Source organism: Diabrotica undecimpunctata, chromosome 5 (assembly GCF_040954645.1).
Source record: "Diabrotica undecimpunctata isolate CICGRU chromosome 5, icDiaUnde3, whole genome shotgun sequence".
Taxonomy (NCBI): domain Eukaryota; kingdom Metazoa; phylum Arthropoda; class Insecta; order Coleoptera; family Chrysomelidae; genus Diabrotica; species Diabrotica undecimpunctata.
This window is the reverse complement of record NC_092807.1, coordinates 130,811,758-130,834,179: the sequence shown is the minus strand read 5'-3', so window position 1 is coordinate 130,834,179 and position 22,422 is coordinate 130,811,758. Positions and strand designations below refer to the sequence as shown.

Below are 22,422 nucleotides of genomic sequence, written 5' to 3'. Positions count from 1 at the left end.
TGCCATGTGACATAAAACGTGACATTTGACATAAAACGTAACATAATACGTGACAATAGTGATTTGTGACAAATTACGTCACATTTGACATAAAACGTGAGACATTTGATATAATATGTGATTTTAAGTTAATATTACTATTTAATCGGTCCATACGTCGCGTATGTCAAAAGTCACGTATTGTTTCACACGTTACGTATTATTTTCCTTTATGTCATGTTTTATGGCACACGTCACGTATTTTGTCACGTTTTATGTCAAATATCAGGTTTTATGTCACGGCACGTTTTATTTCAAATGTCACGTTTTATGTCAAACGTCACCTTTTATGTCAAATGTCACGTATTTTGACACATGTGGGCTCGTTCATTAAATACGAAAACACGGGAGGAAATAACAAAGACGTTTGCAGATATTTAAAGTCATAATGGCGAATTACTTGTCCCTCAGAGAATAGCAGAGATCATAATTGATCCTCCAAAATAAAATCTAAATTAATTTAACAATGGCGAATTAATGGCGGCCGAGGTATTGTGAATTAACATATATCGTTCTCACTCTTACTTACCTAAAAGGTTTCACTATCTAACACATTGATTTCTCTATATCTATACTCGTATAAACGTTCTAACTACTCCTGCAGTCGACTATATACCATAAATTACAAAAATTGTATTTAAAAGATCCTTTATAAAAGGTATATTTATTTAAAAGAGCCCTTTCGGGATACATCACAGAACGTTTTTTTTAGGAATCACTATTTCATCATCACTACTATATGTGAAGCCACTAAATATATGGGTAAAAACCCTTTAATTGTTAAATTGTTGTTGAGAATATTATAGGTTGTTTGTTTTAAACGGAATTTACTTCATGGCAACGTACTTCAGGGCCAGCAATCCCAAATGGGGTTACGTTTTGTGTAACACTGCCCTGAGATGTCTAAAATTTTTGATATTATAATAGTAATGTAGTTTAAAACTAACTTAACAACATTTAAAGGGTTTTTACCCGCGTATTTTGTGGCTTCACATAGGGACGCCTAGTAAAAGCACTGATGATGGAATGTTTATTACAAAAAGTGAAAAACGTTCTGTGAACGAAAGTGTTGTTTTATACCTTTTACAAAGGATTTTTTCAATACAATTTATGATATTATAATAGTTATAATAATGATAACCAAAAAAATCGTATAATTTGAACAAAACTCTTCCATTATTGGTAATGGATACTATTTCTATTCACTAATTTTGTACACCTATTGCTAATACACTTTTATCTTTCTTCACACAAACACACATAAGACCAAACCATAAAACAATCTTTAATAAATAAAACAAAAAACGTTGTTGCTGACGTCACATAAAGTGTCCTTCATATGGTTCAAATAGCGACATGTATGCGTTGACGTCTGCTAACAATATTTAAAATGGGCTTGTTAGCACAGTTACTCGCATTTCATTGCGTTAAGGAAACCTGGTTTAGTTTTTCAGGTGCAGTTACCCAATAACTACTGTTTAAATGTATTTTCCAGCTGTAATTGAATTGAATCCTTTGGTTTTTTACTATTTAAATACTTACAAGAGGGCTTTTGGTGTTTTACTTGCTGTGACTTTGCATGTTGATGTTATTGTAGGTTATTATCTAATATTTACTTCAAACAACAATGCTTTTTTCACTTTTACAGCTACTTTAATGCTAAAGAACATTGCTGAATTGGAGCTGATTTTATCATATTAGGTTTTGGGGTATTTTTTTTAATACACTTACCTTTTCAAGTGCAATATTAATAAATAAAATTAGATAAAACTTTATTACAGTTTTTTAAATGGCTAATATAAGTTAAAATACGTTGAAGGGACGTTATTGCTGCTTGTGTATAAATATTTTTCGCTTTTATGCATTCACAGCTAAAATTTTTCATTGTAAGATGCAATATTAGTACAGTGTACCAAGGGTTCGAACTTCAAATTCCATCAACATGCATCGGTTTTCTTTAAATTTCAACATTAAGTAGGGAATACCTTAACAAACAAATCTACACAATATTAAAGTGTACTTTTACCTTATGGGTGGAATATATCTCGACATGGAAAACTTTATATTTAAAATAATCAAGAATTGATTGAAAAATATATTCTAAGCAAAAAATGTGCTATAGAGTTTTTTGCTGTCAACTGTACTAGAAAAAAGCTGTAATATGTTTTTTAAAGTGCTTTACAAATACATTAAACTGAGGCTTTGTAAAACTCTCTAGCATATGAGCTAATGGGATTATGATAATAATAAGGTAGATTTCTAGTTTTTTCCTGAGAAAAAAAAACAACAATATTACGATTACCATTTTTGCCCTAATTGCAATTAAACGTTATCCATTTCTAATTTACTTTATGTGAGTATCAGTAATGGGATCCAAAAGTTTGAACAATTTAAAACCAATAAGATTACGTATCCTTGATATTTTTTACTTATTTTATAAAAAAATATTTTTTTCACTGTAACCCTATTTTTTTTTTAATTATTCATTTAAAATTGTTCAACCTTTTGGATACCATTACTGATGCTTTAAGTAAGTTAAGATGAAATAGGTAACGTTTAATTGCAATTAGGGTAGAAATAGCAAGATGACTATTGTTGTTGTTTTTTCCCAAGAAAATATAGAAATCGACTTAATTTTTGTTATAACTCACTTCGCTCATATGCTATAGAGTTCTACAAAGTCTCATTTTATTGCTTTTTAACTACTTTAAAAAATACATTACAAATGTTTACTAAAACCGGCCGTTTTCCTGATATTCTATGTTGAGATTTTAAAACTTTTACGAAAGGGTCACCTTCAATAAGTTACGTCTCGGTTTGGATTAGTCTTACAGCAAAAAACAATCTCTTCCATTTTTGTATGCTACATTTTATATATACTAACAGTTTTTTCAATAAAATATAAAGTTTTTAAAAAAAAATATTTAAAATTCTTTATAAAAGGTATATAATTAAAATACCCAATCGGGCTATATCACAAAACGTTTTCGGAATCTGTATTCCATCATCAGTGTGTCTAGGTGTACATGTTTTGAGCCACTAAATATTTGGGTAAAAACCCGTTAAATGTTATTAGTTTAAATTTAGATGACATTATTCGATCTTATGTGTTAAGATGTTACCAGTGGAATTGATAACATGGCAACATAAGACACTACATGAGGTTACTGGTCCTGAGACAAAGTGACTACGAGGACTTGCTGATAGCAACTTTACGAATAACTGAAAAACAAAAGTATTTGAGTTATTAGTAAAATACCTATTGAATAAGAACAGTTGAAAGTTTCAATCACCATTAAGTCTAATAGTCCAGTTGTTAGATATTTAATCTCTAAAAACGTGACGAACAAACTAAATTTTGCTGTGGATTTTAATTTTGGGACCCATTGCAAAAAAGTTTGCCACTCATACTCCCGCGCTTCCCTCTAAAACATCCCTTCGCAGGTAGCAAAACGGAAAACATCGATTTCTCGAAAATCTGTACGCCGTAAAGAAGTATTTCAAACGAGAAATGAAGCCAAAATAATTTTGAACAACGTTAATTAGCACTTTTCGTATACAATAAACCGTTTTCTCAGAAACAACGCTTAAAGCTACCGGCGATTATTGTCACGAGCACAATATCAATTTTTTAAATAAAATTTGTATCAACTCGACGGTAAAAATTCGATATCTTTTGATCAGTGTGTCCTATCGACAAAATCAAAATGAGTTCTAAAGGTAAAGAATGTAGCTTTGGTATGCAAATTTTTCATTTTGCTGCAAACGAAGTCAATTTCTATAAATCTGTTAAATAAATAAACGTTGTGCGATTTTTGTTATTGACCTGTCGCAGTAGAATTTTCATTTTTAGACCGTAATAATTTAAAACATATAACATGAAATTTCGATTCTTGGTTTGGGAAACAAGTATGAGGCATTTGACATATGCCTAAAATTCTCTGAATTTAATCCTTTACATTACAAACGTGGAAAATGTTTCCACGAGGCATGAGATAGCTTATGTTGTCAATCAATCTAAAATTGATGTATAAACCATAAGATATCAGATATCAATTTTTACTTTTGTCAATTCATTAATGTCAGTGTCCTGTTTTACGTTTTGGTAAGTTTTTTATATATTTTACAATAACTTTTTGTTCCTAATCTTGTACATTTTAGAATCTTGACAAAGGCAAGGGTTACCTGCCGAACCGTGGATTTCAATGGCAAAATAAAATCTAATTTCAAATTTAATATTACTTATTGAACCTAAACCCAAGAAATACTAATTTTGGTGGGTTCCAAATCTCGCAGCGGCCTTATGTCTCAAATAGAACGTTTAAAACTTATTTTTGATTGAAAAAGTACGTGTCTTAGAACTAGACAACTTCACATACAGACTCCACCCAATTCCGTCTTCGTGGAAGCATTTTTCGTGACGTTAGATCATTTATAACGTAAAAGTTTAAATTGGGCGTTTTTTAGTCATATTTAAAATGCCTCATATTTGTTACCAAAACTCAAAATCAAAATTTCATGTTGGAGGTTTTAAAGATTAGATCTAACAATAGACAGCGACCGGTCAATGGAAATCATTAATTTTATTGATCTGCTGAGAATAGTAAAAAATGGCAAAAATAACGCAACGGTTTGTTTAACAGCTTTATAGAAAGAGACTTCATTTGCGGCAAAATGCAAAAATTGCTTTCGAAAACTGCACTCTTCACCTTTAAAAAGCATTTTGATTTTTGTCCATACATCACTCTGATCAAAAGATATCTTGCCGTCGAGTGAAAACAAATCTTATTTAAAAAATTGATTTCGCGCGTACTTACAGTCAAAATCGCCGGTCGCTTTAAGCGTTGTTTCTGAGAGAACGGTTCCTTCTACACAAAAAGTGCTAACAAACATTTATATTTAAAATTATCTCAGCTGCATTTCTTGTTTAAAACATTTTTTGCTATGGCGTACAGATTGTTGGTAAATCAAAATTTTTCGTTTTCTTCTACGGGTGGGTTTTAGGGGGAAGCTCGGGGGGTAAGAGTAGTAAACGTATCTTTTTTAGGGTTTCAAAATTGACATTCTCAACAAAATTTAGCTCGATCGTATGATTTTCAGAGGTACTCTGACGACTGTACTATAAAAGTATGTTAATTAAAAAAAAAAAAAACTATAGGGCATTATTTGGATTACTTTCAATATAAAGGTTCCATCCCACCCCCAGATCCCACCCCCCAAGGTGAAAGCACACTTCTGCATAGGGTAGATTTTGAAATTACTGGTAAATAGAGGTTAATTCCAAATTTTTATCAAACTTCGATGCGAGTTGATAGAAATCAGAGGTTATACCATATTTTTACCGTAGTACACTGGACTAAAAATGCTTGTTGAAAATCAGTTTTATAATACCTAGTCAACAAAAATATCAAATATAAATGCAGCTACAATCGGACTTCATTTATGAATTCATAATAAATTAGAGTTACACTATAAGTACATCGTTATACAACATATTTAGATTTCATATTCGTTAGTATATGCATTCGTTTTGTTCCCTATTGTCCGTATGCTAAAGGTCCGCCATTCTATTCTAGTAATAAAAGTATTCGCCTCTTTTACAGTATTCTTAAGTATCATTAAAGCTACAATAATGGTCAATAGGTATCTTTTACATTATGGTGAATTAGTGAGGATATTTGTCAAGATGTTTGAGTTGGAGCAATTATACATAACGACAAATAAGAACTAAAACTAAGGCACAGAAATTACATATATCTGACGTCCACAATTTAAAATAAAATATATAATGTTAAACTAATTTAAAATTTTTAATTTTTGTTTATTCGACAGATTTATGAATTGAAGTAAGGTTAGACATTTACTCGATGTAAAATTTTGTTTTCTTTAAATAGCTAGTTTACTATTTATTTAATATTTAGCAGTAATCAAAATTAAGTGACAGGTCTTAGGCAAACCTGTTAACTTTGGTTCTTCTGTTTTTGTCCAAGGCTAGTAAATAGGAATATATTCCACTCAAATGTTTAATATTTGATTTTCTGTTAATACAATTATCACACTGCTATGAGAGCCATCTATAGAAAGATTCTCTTTTTATAGTTATTTTCAACAACCAAGATTTTAAAGGAACTATAATCCATAGTGTGATTATTATCAGGTACATGTGTGGCAAGAGTGCATATTTCTGGGTGTATTCTACAGTCACTTTCATGGGAGGTAATCCGATTTATTATGGATCTTGAAGTTTGTCCTATATATTTTTTATTGCAATATGTACAAGCGATACTGTAGATTATTTTTGTTGTTAATTCTTTAGAATGTCTATCTTTCAATTTTGAGATCACTGGAATTTTTGTCTAAGATCTATAGAAAAAAATAATTATTTACCAAACATGGTAAAATTACTTAAGACAAATTCTTTGATATGGTTACTTTTTTGTTTGAGAATACATATTTCAGTTTTGATAACAAAATATATAAACAAACTTTTAGAACACTAGTGAGAGTAAAAATAAGTCCTATCATTGCCGCGTATGGTATGGATGATTTGTTAGATATAGTACTACCAACCCTATCTTCCAAAGTGCCTTTCATGAAAAAGTATTTGAATGATATCATATTGGCATTACCCAAAGATGGAGTGGATGAATTACTATTCACATTTAACAGTTATGATCCTTATATAAAATTTACTGTTAAAATGGAAGATGATGCGTTGGCCTTGGATTACATTCCATTCCAGGATCTTCTGGGTCTACACCAACCCTTCTAAAAGGTGGTCTTCCACCTGTATACCTATCTACTTCTTTGCATTATAAGTTCTTTTTTAATTTAATACTTGTTTTGTCGGAGTATTTCATGTCACTAAGCATCTCATATTTACAATGGACGTATCTGACAGTTTCTTCCCCAATTTTGTATTTCTTAATATTGTTCATTCACAATACCTACGTGGAGAAGGTATTGGCTCAGTTGACTATAAATGTATACAATCATAAACATTACTGCTATACATTTCTGTTTTTCTGAATAAATCCTACAAGCTTTCGTATTGCTTACGATCTATTTGTGGCTCTATGATTACTGCAATATAGGATTATCATTTATGATTATGACGCAGTTGAGAATAGTTTAACAAATATGCTGATAAAGCTGATTTAATATTTTATTGCTGTAATATCATAGATGCTGTAGAAAAGGTAACACGTCTTGTCAATACTAGAGTAGTTGCCATGCTACTCCTCGATTATATACATATACATCTTCAGAATATATATGAGATAATTAAACAATTCTATATTTAGTGTAACTTTAGTTTATTTCCGTTAAATGAAACCGATTTTTTTAAACAAATAAAACGCATTGTTTGTACATATTTTCATAAAGAAACATGCTGTTTAGTTATGTCCAACATAAAATAACCAAAACAATCTCTTAAAATTTTAATAAGCCTGTATTGGCTTGGTCTGAGGCTCTTAGGAGCCTATGTATCAAAGACTTAATGCCTTGCCATTCAGCTTTTAAATGTTTTGGTTATTATATATTGTGAGTCTATTACAGTTTTAGCAAGCTATTTTTATTGGTAATGAACCACTTTTAAATAAATACCCAAACAGAGAATAATTTAGTGCTGGTTTGTTTTATTTTTCCCATTGGTGCGGATGTGCTTGGCCTTGAAAAATTCGCTGCTCTACTAATAGCCCGCTACCATTTCGCCATTGCTGGCCCCCCAGGCCCCCACATCGGCTGGCGCCGTTCTTGAGATAGGCAAGAAGAGGCCCCGCGAGCCTAGCACCGCCGACACAGATCTATTACTGGTACCATTCCGCTTGCTTTGCATGACACTTTTTTATTCATTTTATACTGTGTACACTAAATATTACATATAGGAGATTAAAATAATTTTGTGCGTGTTTTCTAAAGGCTTAACAATCTGTACATGTCTAATGTCAATTTTTCAATTTAAATACGGAAACCTAATATTTTTTGATAATTATTACTACTGATATTGAAGTAAACGGTATTCTTTAAAGGATGCGAAAAGGAGATGTAAAATGTACACTAGAATATTATTCCTTTTTTCTGTAACGTGCCATGAAATTTGTAGAACATTAAAATTTATAAATGGAATTCACGGTTAGTTGATGAAAAATATGTCCAATTGTGAAAAAATAAAAACACAATATTAATTTTTGACAGAATATCGCCTACTTGACAAGTTGTTTGACTGTAACATCACCTTCCTCAGAAGAAAAGTTGGTCATAGCACATTCTTTGGAAAAAATGGAATATCATATACTGAATCTGACTTTGACACACTTTAAACAATCGTTTTATGTTCAAAGGAATAGTTATCCTGGTTATAGATATTTTTTTGCAATATCAGAACAATGTAGATGACCATTATGAAATGATGACAAAGGCTATTTTTATTATCTATGTTCAATCTAGCACGTATTTCTTCTTTGCGTAGTTGTTTTCTTCTAACGTAACTTCCCAATACTTTAACTTATTGATTCTCGCACCATTGTCTCCATGTTTCTTCTAGTTTTTTGGATCTGTTGGCATCAACATGGAGAAGAAAAGCTGATCGACAACTATCTATAGCCATTCTCGTTGCCTTGGTACTCTTACTTAAACATACATATTCAAATTCAAACTGATTTCCCATTATTTCTTTTTTTTATGCTGATCAAGGTCAATTCTGATAATATCATTGCCTGAGATATGGATATGTATTCTTTATCCTGAAGAAGGATCCCGAAGATACCATGGACAGACAAAGTCACCAATGAAGCAGTACTAGGGAGGATGAACACAACCGCGGATTTGATCAACATCGTGAAGGACCGTAAGCTGCACTACTTGGGACATATAATGGTAAATCAGGGCAGATATGAGCTACTCCAATGCATTTTGCAAGGTAAAATTTAAGGAAAAAAGGCTCAGGACGAAGAAGAATATCCTGGTTTACTAACTTGAGAGCATGGTATAGAAAGACCTCAACACATCTGTTCCGTATAACAACCAACAAAGTCATCATAGCCAGAATGATCGCCAACGTTCGGAACGGACAGACACCCTAAGAAAAATTCTTTATTTAGTCTGCTAATCTATGTTGATATCAATAAATAAAGAACGCAGGTGTAATGTATATAGTAGTAACATGTTTGGAACTCCTGTGATCCGAAAATTATATACTACATAGCTCTATTAACTAGGGAAACTAGCTTGATATTCCTTCAATATCGTATTTCTGTTTCTCTCCATACATTGGTAGAATTTGGCTGAATAATTTTTCACGCGGAATCAGTAATGCAATACCCATATAGTTCTCGTAAAGCATTTTGTCATACTTTTTGTTGATTGTGTCCATTATGTTTGCATCCGCTCCATTGCCAAATAAACCAATGTTAATTTTCATATTTACTGATTATTTGCTTTCAGCTGCTGACGTTGGCATTTACATCAATGGTAATTTTGTTAGTTGTTCTGTTCTTTATTCGTCATAATTTCCATTCAAAAGGAATCACCCATTTTTCATGTTTCCAGTAGCCATTCACGTCTATCGGCGTAGCCCCCTGGTCGTAGATCTCTCTCTGACATTGACTTTTGGACTGCATCAAGTCATGTTGTTCTCGGTCTTCCTCGTTTTTTTTTTTCGCTCAGGTGGCATCCAATCCAACATTATCTTGGGTTGGCGATTTTTCTTAGTTTTTTATTTGTTACCTGCTTCATTCTGGATAGACCTGCTTATCTGTGCCAAAAATCCATTTTCAGAGCAAGGAGTTTTTTAGGTCTATTTTTAATTTAGATATTATTTATTTGGCTTCACTCGTATATGAGCAGAACTCGTATACGCGCTTCTGTTCTCTTATCGTATACGTTATTCTGTTATGATATAAATCATCCTTACTTCCTGGTAGAAATTACTTTCTGACAATGAAGCCATAGGTTATAGCTATCCTTTAAGTTAGACCAAATAATGATGAAAGGGCATTTATTATTATTTATATTTTTGTTTGATGTTCTAACTAAATTGTGTAGCTGTGGAGACTTCTTTAATTATGGATATATCAACTGTTATGGCACATAGACATTTACTCCTACAGTTTATAAGAGTTCTAGGAGGACAATAAAAATAAACATTTGTCATTATTCAGTTTTGAAAATAGAGCTCCTTTATATATACCTATCTTGTATACCATTAAGTGTACACGTATAGGCGTGACCTGGAGAAAGTGTATTATAGAGAACTCGACTTCGTGGTTATAGGTACCACCTCTTTGTTTATCATTGTATTCGAAGCGGTAACGTTTTTGGTTTTGTAGTGGAAATTCAATTTATATATCGCCAAAGTCGGATACGGTCACCTCTGAGCTACCGAAGCCCAATAATGACAAAAGGAGAAAAATGCTGGCCAAATGTATTAAGTAGACCTTACTAATTTTGGGTTACGAATTATAAGACTAACAAACTAAAAATTGTGAAGAACCGAAAATTTTATTTTTGATAATGCAAAGGTCGAAATAGTTAAAACTTATTGCCAAATCGCATATTGGACGGAAAAAAATCAAGCTAGATTTACGTAGAAAACTAGTGTAAAAATAAGAATACGATAACGATGAGAATTAAACTAGTGAAAATGACATACGACCAAGGTGGTATCATCTAGACACTTACTGGAAACAGATAAAGAGGAAATTCTGGACAAACAATGAATAGAAATAGTAAAACATGATGAGAGCAAGTAAAGATTAGTAAGTGTATTAACTGCATTGTGGAGAGCTATTCAAATAAATATATGAAAAGTTGGTGGTTAATAGTGAAATTAGCTGGTTCTTCTTCTTCTTCTAGTGCCATCGCCACTAATGAAGGTTGGCTATAACCATTGCAAATTCGTCTCTATCTTTTGCTTTTCTTAAGAGCGTCTGTGTCTTTAACCTGGTCCAGTCGCGAATGTTTTTCAGTCAGGATATTTGTCGTCTACCAGGACCCCTTTTTCATTCGATTTTACCCTTCATAATCTGCAACAACTTGTACTTATCATTTCTAAGTATGTGCCCCAAAAATGCTGTCTTTCGCCTTTTAATGGTGGTCAAAAGTTCCCCGTCTCTTCCCATTCTGTGCAATACCATTTCGTTCGTAATATGATCGGTCCATGGTATCTTCAAAATTCTCCTAAAAGAGCTAAAAATTAGCTGGTTAATTAGTTAGAATAGTAATCTGAAATAAAATATAGAATTGGCATAACTCATAAATCGTCATCTGTACAAAGAGATCACTTACCACTGGTAATGTTTGGTATCATGGATGGAAAATCACGACGCGACGCACTGGAAGAATTCTTTCGCGTTAAACTAGACATGTGCGAACCACGAGGTCTTGTGTTGATCTGTCCCAGTTCTCTCGATATCGACAAACCCTGTTACGTTGAAAAAACGTATAGGGTGGATCTTGAGAACTGTTAGGGAACGTACCTTAAATAAATTAGGTTTTAAAGCTGTCATCTTCGGACGTGATACAATTACACCGAGATTTGATATTTGAAAAGCTTTTGTGCTTTCGAAATAATTAACGACAAGTGGTTCTCTGAACTTGCCAACAAATATGACCATGCCAATTTTGAAAGTGAGATTTTGATTTAAGAGAAGAAAAATAAGTAAACAAGATCATATTGCAATAAAATAGTGAGAGTATTAAAAGTAAAATATTTAAATAGATACTAAGCACTTTTCCAAATAGTTGGTGAAATTTAAATTAGGCAGTTTCGTCTTGACCCTTCTTCAAAGATAATGAACCATATAATTAACTTATTTGAAATGAATGTCATTTGTAAACATAGGATCCTACTGCAGGATCACTAACTAAATTCACATTTTTACATACATTTAAAATTAGAATACATTGATAATAGGTTTCCAGTCAAAAAGTGGCCGCAATAGTTTTAATAGTATTTAATTTTTGAGCAAAAATTGTATTTCGTTCATTAATTTTTTAAATAAAACGCTGCTTAGTACGTATATGCATGTTTTTTTATATTAAATAAAGCTAATTTTTTACATATTATGAATATAAGATTGCCCGAGACAAAATGGTCGCGAATTAGGGTTGTCAGCTGTTAAAAACGCGAGGTATCATTGATTAAGTAAAAGACAGCTAACGCGCAACGCTATTGGTTTCAATTATCAGTTGTGTGAGTTTTTATAACATGCGTCGATAGATATATTAGTATATAAAAGTATAAGTGGATATTCAGATCTTTAAAACACGCGCGATTTTTCGAGCAACACGACGCAACCGGAGTTCTCTAAATACAGCAAGTATTTTAAAGAGCAGTTATCCACCAATATTTTACGCTATTTTTTTATTGGTATAAAATGAACTTTGAAATCATGTATTAGTACTACAAATAATGGAAATAAGATTAAATGTAAAATGATTGAATTTGTGACGTACATCAGTATACCTTTCGTTGTTATGGAAATTAGAAAAACAAAAATTAATTAGCGATCTGTCACATAAAATTAATTGTTATTACTGGTTGTATATCGCTTACAAATGAGTTCATTTTTGATGAACATTGATTACTTAAATAGTAAAGCAGAATCGCGGTTATTACCGCAAAAATCGAAAGACGCTTATAAAAAAGAATACGACAAGTTCATTAAATGGATGGCAGAGCAAAAGGTAACAGATACAGATGAACGAGTTGTGCTTGTTTACTTTCAGAAATTGTCCGAACACTACAAGCGGTCGACTATGTGGGCTATCCATTCGAAATTACAAATTATGTTGAGGATAAAAGGAGTTGAGTGGAGGACAAAGGGGTCGATTTAAAATCATTTTTGAAAGTGCATGCATACATGAAGGCAATTAGTAACAATGGCGTGGCCAAGAAGGCGTATGTATTTAAGGAAGATGATTTGGGGAAGTTTTTCACAGATGCCTCGGACATTACGTATTTATTTTTGAAGGCGGTATCTTTGGCCTTTGGAGAAGATGCGAATCGTGCAATTTACGCTTACATGACATCAAGGAAGAAGGAAGAGTATTGCTTATTACTATCCGACCATCTAAAACTGCAATGCTCGACGTTTTACACTCGCTGATAGCTATGAAATTAATTATGTGCTTTTGGTAAAGTAGTACCTATTTATTATTTCGCCCCAAAAATGTAAGTACAGATCGAATTGCAGTCGATGTCCCTTGCAAATTGCACGTTAAATTTGTAGGATCCTGAGAAATACACGGGACATGCGTTTTGACGTACGTTCGCTACAATTATTGCGAACAGTGGCATCACAATAGATCAAATCCAATGACAAGTACGATGGAAATCGGCAGCTGTGACTGGTTCCGTTGAAGAGAGTATTACCGATAAGAAGAATGTTTCTTCTGAGTGCCATTAATGGAAGTACAACCTTGAACATCATATTCTTTGATTTAAAAAAAAACGGAAATATACACATTTCAAACAATACCAACTGTATTTTTTACATTCATTTAAAAGATTTAGATTTTCAGATTTTCGTAACAAGGTATGTATCCCCTGTCAGGGCAGATCAATATTTCAAACTGTTGATGTTGATATGGTAACTTTAAAACATCGCTAAAAACATCGTTAAATTTAAACATGCTGAGTCGTACTTTAAATAAGGAAAATGGGATACCAATAAAAAAATATCAGTTGTCAAACCAGTGTCGATGCGCGCTAACTCTATTTTACTTTATCCTCACGATTTTAACAGCTGACAACCTTAATTTGTGACCATTTTTTCTCAGGTAACCTTATATTATCATATTAAGAAACAAATGAGCTTTAATGCATGCGTAGACGTCATGTGCAGCGTATTTTTTTTAATAAATGAACGAAATAAAATTTTTGTTTAAAAATTAATTGAATTAAAAATATTTGCGGTCACTTATTATCAAAGTATTCTCCTAATTTTAACTGTATATAAAAATGTGAGCTTGATGAAGTACGTTATGAACGTAGTGATTCTGCAGTGGGATCTTGTACTATAATAATAGATTAGTGCCATAAAGATAATTTTTAGGTTTATAGTATGTGTTTGGTGTGTTGTCATCGTTGACACAATTTATATAAGAGATATAGTAAATTCACCTCAATGGTAAAAAATGTAATATTTAAAAGGCGATGAAAAATGCAAACATTTGAAATACATCCTTCCTAAGGAGGACATGTTATACATTGAAGCAAATGAATTTAGTGTACGCAGTATTCTGTTATATAGTTACACCAGACACATCTCACCTATAACACACATTGGGTAGTGGTTTGCATTTTTTTAACTACATTGTTTTTACAGAACTCATAAGACGTCCTGGAAAATGAAGGAGTCAGAGATAACCAGAAGAATATCATTGCTTCTGTTCTTTTTGCATTGCTTTTTACCCCGTAGCATAATTTATTCAAAAATTTCCTAAACGACGACATCGCTTTGAACAATATTGACTAAATTTAAAAACATTTGATCGTTTTTAAGTTTAGTTGTATCTTTTGAGGTTTCTTTTGTATATATTTTCTTAAATAAGAACACGAGTATTTTATATACTATAAAATTAAGGGTCCAGATTATAGAAAAATGGATTTTGGTTAGTATTTTTAAATATTTGAAAGTTTATAGTTTTCTGAAAACATAATAATTTGTGAATTCCGTTCTTTTATGTGCAATTGAAAACATAAGCAATTATAATATATTTTACACCATGCTGAGTACGGTAGATAGACACACGAAATAAAAATAAATTTTTACTTTGACAGAACTAACTAAGGTATGTAAACTGTTCCTGTTTGTATTTAAAATAAACTCAAATTATATTTTGTAAAATTCCACTGTAATTACGTATTTTCTCAATATTTTCTCATACATAAGATGTTTCACTACACTGTGAGAAGCTAAGTCAAAGTGGTGTGAAACAAGTCATGTATAACTGTTTATTTCTAACTTGTTAACTTCTGATCATACGAACAAGCTGAATTTTGCTGAGAATGTCAATTTTGGGACCCAAAAAAGATGTATGCATTAACCACTTTTACCCCCCGGATTCTGCTTAAAAAGAAGAACTTACTTTTTTGCATCTTTTTTGGTGTCCCAAAATTGACATTCTTAGCAAAATTCAGCTTGTTCGGATGATTTTTATAGGTTCGGTAGTATTTTCATTTCTGACTACTCGAGTATAATATAATTTTATGATTGGAACAGGCAAATAAGGTGAATTATTAATATATGTTTTGTAGTTCACAATATTATGTTTTTATATTTGTCTATGTGTAGAGCTTCTACACAGTTAATTTAAAAAAAATTGTATCGTTGTGTAACATTTCGAAAAAAAAAAAAAAATTAACTTGACTGAGTTTAATTTATTCTATCTCTCAGGAAGTTGCATATTACATTTACTCAACGAACACTAACCAAAATTTGTTTTTCTATATACGGTTGGTAAGCCCATCTCGATATTGCTTTATTGGCACTAGGCTTTTCACCATTTTTAAGGTACCAATGCTTTTGTCGTAATTTTGTGGTCGTGGCTTTTGCTCTAGTACTGCACAAGATTTTTAAAGTTTTTTTAATTTTTTTCCATTTTTTAAAGTGTATTTTAAAAATGCGTGATAAATGTTATAGTTTTGTCTAAACAGGTATAGCTTATGATTTATGAAAATAATATATATTTACCTATTAAAAAATTTTTTGGTTATATTTTAAAAAGTGTTAATTTGTTTTTAATAGTGTTTTTACATGTCTATCTACTTGTAGTGTTTGTTTATGAATCGTGGTACCTAACATTTTCAATTAAATCACAAAAAGCGATACAAAGGTTGTCGAACTCTCTTCGCACAAGAAGTTAAGAAACTGATGAGTATTATTTACATGGATTAGACGTAAAGTACTTTATTCGCGAAAGTTTCTAAAACGAACGATCACGATAATCGCATTATCGGCTTAATATTGATATACTACACAAATTGTTGAATATGAAAATTCTATTGTGTGATTCTGAAAAGTTACCCTTTCTACATTATATTATATATTGGGAATATTGAGAAAATCCTTGATTAGAAATTTTCATTACATGGTTTGAACAAATTAATTTTTTCTAATAAGTTTTCAAAAAATTTGGTTTGAAACTTAAAATACATTTATCAGATAAAATAAAGTGGTTCTGATTCATTTTGATTATCTTTTTATTGAATTTATTTTTTGAAAATTGTTTTAGCACAAGAATTAGCTAATAAATGTGCAGCTATTATTATTTAATATCTCTTAATTACCATGAAATATTAAATAAATTCATGTGTTTCGTTTTGACCTTCAAATTCTTGTAAAAATTTTAACTTGTTCATAGAATGTGGCATGTACCTATTTATTGCGGTCTCGTCAGAGCAAGGGGTCGAAACGTCTTTGTATTCCCATACGCTCTGCAGAGGTCTTCGACCGACGCAGAAGTAGAAGTCCATTTTGGCTATGGACTCTTGATGTGTTCGGTTGTAGCTTGCCTTAAAAAGACAAGCTATTTCTTACATAAAAAAATTAAATAAACACAGTAATTTGTAGTAGAAGTGAAATCAGCCGCTGAGTCTTTTAGGTAGATGAAAGGAGCAGCAGGACGGTCCCAGAGTGCAGGTGACTCTAGGAGAGCCTGTGAAGGATTGACTTGCGTGACCTGAAAATCGCTTATTTTTGTACACGCGTATTGTAGCGATTTTAGATATTTCCAGGTCAATTGGGCAATAAGAAGGATTTGAGGTTGAAAGACTAAAGCACTCGATGGCATTATCTACACTGCCGAGCATAAAATTGAAATCGCCCCATAGTTTTAAGTTACTTTAGAAAGGTAATTTTTTTCGGGATTTTCTCGGTTGTAACAGTTTACTGATTGTTAATAGTGCTAGTAAAAAAGGTTCTGGTGTTTAAAATCTGAAGTAAGGTCTTCAGTAGCGAGTATTTCCTCATTTGAAACAGCTTGGGAACGACAAAGCATGTTTTTGATTAGTTCAATTAGTGAACATTGTCCCGTTCCTGTACCAATATGTGGTGAAGCTCTCTAGATTTCATAGGGACGGCATATATGTCCGTAAACGCCTTCCCATCTCATCCGAAATTTGTTCAATGGGATTTAAATCTGGATAGCAGGTCAAATAAATCGCGTGATTTGAACCTGATCAAGAAACTCCGGAGTTATCTGAGCAATGTGGGCCGTGTATTATCATGCATAAATCTTGTGTTGATCTCAAGTATAACCATTGATGGGAAACATGGTCTTCTAGAATATCTGCTAGATACCTATTCACAGTCAACGTTACAATTCTGATACGGACTTCGATAAAACTCCGTGCGAGCATCAAAAGATATATCTCCTAGTTGAGCGGTTCTCTCACCTGGTCATTGCCATAATCTTACAAGTAAAACTGAGTACTTCTTCTTGTTATGTAGGCATGTAGGCTCTGTCTGTTTTTCAATGTGCCTCCAGTAAGTTGTCGTTTCATCGTTTTCTTGGTCTTCCTACTGATTGTATTCCTATTGGGGAACCGTCGTTGCCGTCTTTATTAATCTATATGTTGTTATTTGGCTTACATGAACGATCCATTCTACTCTTCTGTTTCTTACCCAGTCCTTTGATGTTTCCCACTTTGCACCTACGTCGTATATCTGTACTTCTAGCTCTGTCCCATAGTGCTTTACCATCAATTTTTCTCTGTGTTTTCATCTCTGCTGTTTCTAACAGCGTATGTCATTAGTTTCATTTCTTTTCCGTTATTTGTATTTCTCCATATGGTTTCATTAAGGCAACCTATGGTTCTATTTGCTCTATTCACTTGATCTTCCACTTCTGTTTAGAGCTTTCAGTAGCTAGATAATGTGATGCCTAGATATTTAACCTGCATCACTTGTTCTATTATCTGGCTTCCAGCTCCAATTTACATCTTAGTAAATTTGCTGTTATAACCATGCATTTTGTCTTTTTTGGGGAAATTAAAATTTTTTGGCAGTTATATTAAACTGGTGTAGCATACTTTGTACCTGGAGACCATACCAACACAAAAGACCCAGAGGCAGACCTCCTATGAGATGGACAGATGATCTGAAAAGGACTGCCGGGAAAAATTGGCTACAAGTAGCGTACAATAAAAAACAATGGAAAGGAAGACTTGAAGAGGCTTATGTTCAGATGTGGACGTGAATGGCTAGATGAAGAAGAAGAAGAAGAAGCATACTTTGTGAATCATCTTCACTTTGAGAGAAAGGTGTTGCTCATTTGGTATCCTTTTTTAATTCTTACTTTTTTTGTTATTTCATTCATAATAGGTTGAACAATAGAGGCCTCAGAGAATCTCTGTCTTATCTTATTGCCAGCCTCAATAGGGTCAGTTAGTTCTTATTCTACTTTTATTTTTATTGTGTTGTTTTGGTAGATATTTTCGATCGTTTTAATTATTCCTAGAAGTATTGCTCTTGCTTACAATGAGTGGATAATTTCCTTTAATTTGACTCGATCAAATGCCTTTTTAAGGTCCACGAAACAGATATGCTGGTGTGTTGTATTCTAATGATTTCTCTTGCACTAGCCTCATTATAAATATACCGTCTGCGCATGATCTTACCAACATTAAACCTTGTTGTTCTGCTGCTAGTGTTATAATTTCATCCGGTTTATTTATTATCACTTTGGTTGTTAATTTTAGTGTTGTGTTCGTTTGTAATTTTTCGGTCCGATATGTCTCCCTTTTTGAGAAGAGGTATTAGGATGCTTGGTCTCCATTGTTGAGGAACTTTGTTTTGTTCTATTATTTTTTGGATTAATTTTAATAGTTGTTTGGTGAGATCTGGTCCTCCTTACTTTAGGTAGCTAGTTCTTATAGGAAGTTCGTTCGCTGGTGTCTTCTACTGATGATTTTCTATTGTTTAATTTTCTTAATGCTTCCATTACCTCTTCGGGAAGACACGTATGACAGAATTTCGATTCATCGAAACACAATGCACGACGCTAATGTGCTTTTATTCAAACCAAGTGTTCTCATGCAAAATTCAATCTGCCAGTCCTATGTTTACAGCGGGCCAGCAGCTCTAGTTCGAGAAGATAAACCAGCAGCGTCATTTCGATTACATCGTTTTCTCCAAAAACTAGAAACTAGAATGCGACTATTAACAGCTTTTGTAGTTCTACCTTGTCCTGAACTAGGCCTTCGAGTAAGCAGATCAATCTCTTCATACCGCCGCCATACCCGATGCACACTCGAGAGACTTACGTCAATGTTTCTCCTAGTTTCGCGCTGCCTGCGTCATCTTATAAAGTTGCCACATTTATTGCTGTAACAACAGAATTTATGCTCATTGCAATAAACTAACAATAACAACATTAGACAATTTGAAATTATTGGATAAAACCTTGAGCTCTTGTTAATGGGCCCTTCTTTTTTAAACGCTTGTAGAAACAATAACTTTCTTTCAAGCAATCAGTTAGTAAACGATACTACAACCGAAAAAAATGAGAAAAACATTTCTGAAATAACTTCAAATTATGAGGTCACCACAATTTAATTGAATTGAGTATTATTGTCCCCAATTATTTACGACTTAAAAAATCCCACAGGTTTAAGTCTGGACATTTGATGTTAAACTATTGTAACATTTTTAACACCATCGCAAGTCCTAATAATTATTTATAAAACTATGATTATACTAAAGTAAACATTTTTTTAAGCAGCCACAGTTTCTAAACCATTAAATTACTCACGCATGAAACAAAAATTAAAATTGGTGAAACATACCACACAAAATGTTGGTGAATCAAAGTAAATTGTTTTGGAACGTTTTACATTTACTATTATTGGTTTTTTGTGGTAACTCACGTTTTCCAATTTTTATTATGTTAAATTAGTAGGTAGTTTACGTCAAATCAAGATAAAGTTGCTTTCAGACTTACAGATTTCTTTTTGGAGAGAGTTTGTGGACTTTTGTGTATATTTTAAAACCGGTATACGTTTTTATTTTTTGAAATGAACTAAAAACAGTAAATCCACGAACGTGATAGATCACCAAAGATATTCAAATTTATTTGTAAGTATGACCGACGTAGCTTTGTGTAAAACAAACTAAGTTATTTGAAAATTGCTGCTTTCTTTGTCTTAAACAAAATATAAATTTTCGTTTTCTCTTTAAACTCTTACTTATTGATTGTAAATTTCTTAGGGGTCGTCTGATCTTAACCTAACCTACAAGGTCTTCATATACTCCCAACATTCAGCTTTATTCCAAAAGATCTAGACTTTTAAGAAAACCTATTACCCGTTTGTTACCTATAAGGACAATATATTTGGATGTTTTTTATTCATTTTAACAGAATCTGTATATTGATTGATTGTTGATTACTCTGATAGCTCTAATTTTAACATTACTATCATCATTCTTGTTACTAGCAATTCGTTGATGCCCTGTCACCCACAACAAAGTTCCTTCGCTACTTTCTGCTTCGCCAGTTGGTTAAGTGACTGTTCCTTGTATACAAAACAGAATTAATAAGTAAGATTTCGAGATTTCTGTACAAAAACTGTATTTTTTTTTTAATTTTACATTTTGTAGCCATTTAATATGAAAAGCATGTTAATATCTACGGAATTTTAGCTGCATCGATCATACTTTAATTTTTTGAAGTATTTCACATTATCCTCAACTTACTATTCTAGGAATTCATATTAAGTAAACTTTGATACAATAATCGCGGTGCAATAAACTTTTCAGGGAAGTTTTTTAATAAAAATGCTGCGTGTATTATAGAGCGAACTGCTACCTGTTTTCAGTTGTTAGCATGTTGTGAGGGCTGAACTTATATCGCTTTAATGATTATACTGGATTTAATAAAACATTTTTAAAAAAGTTGTCATAGTAGTGTATCGAAATAAGCGGGTTGGTTTTCAGTTATGGGATTTTATATAAATGGTAGTAGAAAAGTTTAAGTTAAGAAAAAAATCATTGGCAATTATGTTTGACAAAGTCACAATAATTTAAGCAAACATATTTATAACTTAATATTATTTAAGTTTGGAGCAAATATGCATTTAATAACTATAGCTGTGGCGATAAATAATAATTACAATATTCAAAATATTTTGGGAGCATACTAAGTAAATCATTATTTTGTTTGAATTTATCACTATACACGGTCAGCTTCGCTAATTACATTGCTCCATAAGTGTTTATCTTGGATCATACTAATATCAATCACCTTTATCGAAATTTCAATTATATTTTTATTAATAGTGTGTATGGTCTCTTATACACGGTGAAACCCTTCAGAAGAATCTTTTGTACTTCGATGGTTAAACCTTGGTTGATGGTTAATAATCGTCTATATTGTAATGGCACGTTATTTTCGGAGTAAATGGTAGTCTTTAAAACATAGGACTAAAGAATCCCTGCCTTTAAACCTCGGAAACCATATACCATTACAAATCATTTGCCTCGAAAGCCTTCGATACTCCTATATATTGTAATTGAATGTGTGAAATCTGCATAGAAAGCAGGTACAAATAGATAATATTAATACAAAAAAATCATATAAAAACCTACAGAAAATAATAATAATTTAAAGCTTTTGTTTTGATATTTCTACAAATGGTACGTTTGCGTTTATGCATGGGACATTTCCTTTATGGCCTGTACCAACTTCTTACGCCGATATTTTTTTAACCAATTCTTGTGGTGACACCAACTATACCTCTATATTATTAAAATCACAAAGAACTGTATTACAATTAAAAAAATTAAAAAAAAACAAATTTACAGCATTATAAAGTTATATACTTTCAATTCAAAATCTGGTATCCGGTTCTCTTCCACGGCTAGAATCAGTAGTCTTCAAGGTTCTTCAGAATAAGGCTGCTGCCCATGGTAACTCAAGTTTCAGATGTGAAATATGAAACGAAAATTCACGTGAAACGAGGATTCGTGTTTCAACTCTCACCACGTTGGTATCTTAAAAATTTGAATTACTGTGGGAGAATTCCTTTCCAGGCAGTTGGTTTTCGCCTCTGGGTACTTTAATTACTTGAGCTCTCATGACCAATATCTTTACCATGCTTTTAAAGAAAGCTAAGTACTACTGAATTCTTTTTCTTTCCGATGTTTTCGTTCAGTCCAGGAGGTATCTGTTTAAAATATCGATTTTTGGGTGTGAATCATATATTGGCTTTTTTGCACAAATCGCTCCGAAATGTCACTACAAATGATAATTTCGCTGTTCGTGAGTTGTAAAATATGGGCCTACCTTTTTATTAAACAGAATATGAACAAAATTCAAAAAATTCTATATTTTACCTCCTTTTTTCCCATATATCTCAAGAACTATTAGTTTAAGAAT

At 32.2% G+C, this 22,422-nt stretch overlaps 1 protein-coding gene across 1 annotated transcript in view; it reads left to right on the top strand.

The window, feature by feature from the left end:
• LOC140441799 (uncharacterized) overlaps positions 1-22,422 on the top strand; it is a 591,049-nt gene that overhangs the window by 547,986 nt on the left and 20,641 nt on the right. The window contains exon 6 of the mRNA XM_072532720.1: positions 7,740-7,856. Coding sequence (XP_072388821.1) covers positions 7,740-7,856 — 117 coding nt within the window. The remainder of the gene's footprint in view (positions 1-7,739; positions 7,857-22,422) is intronic.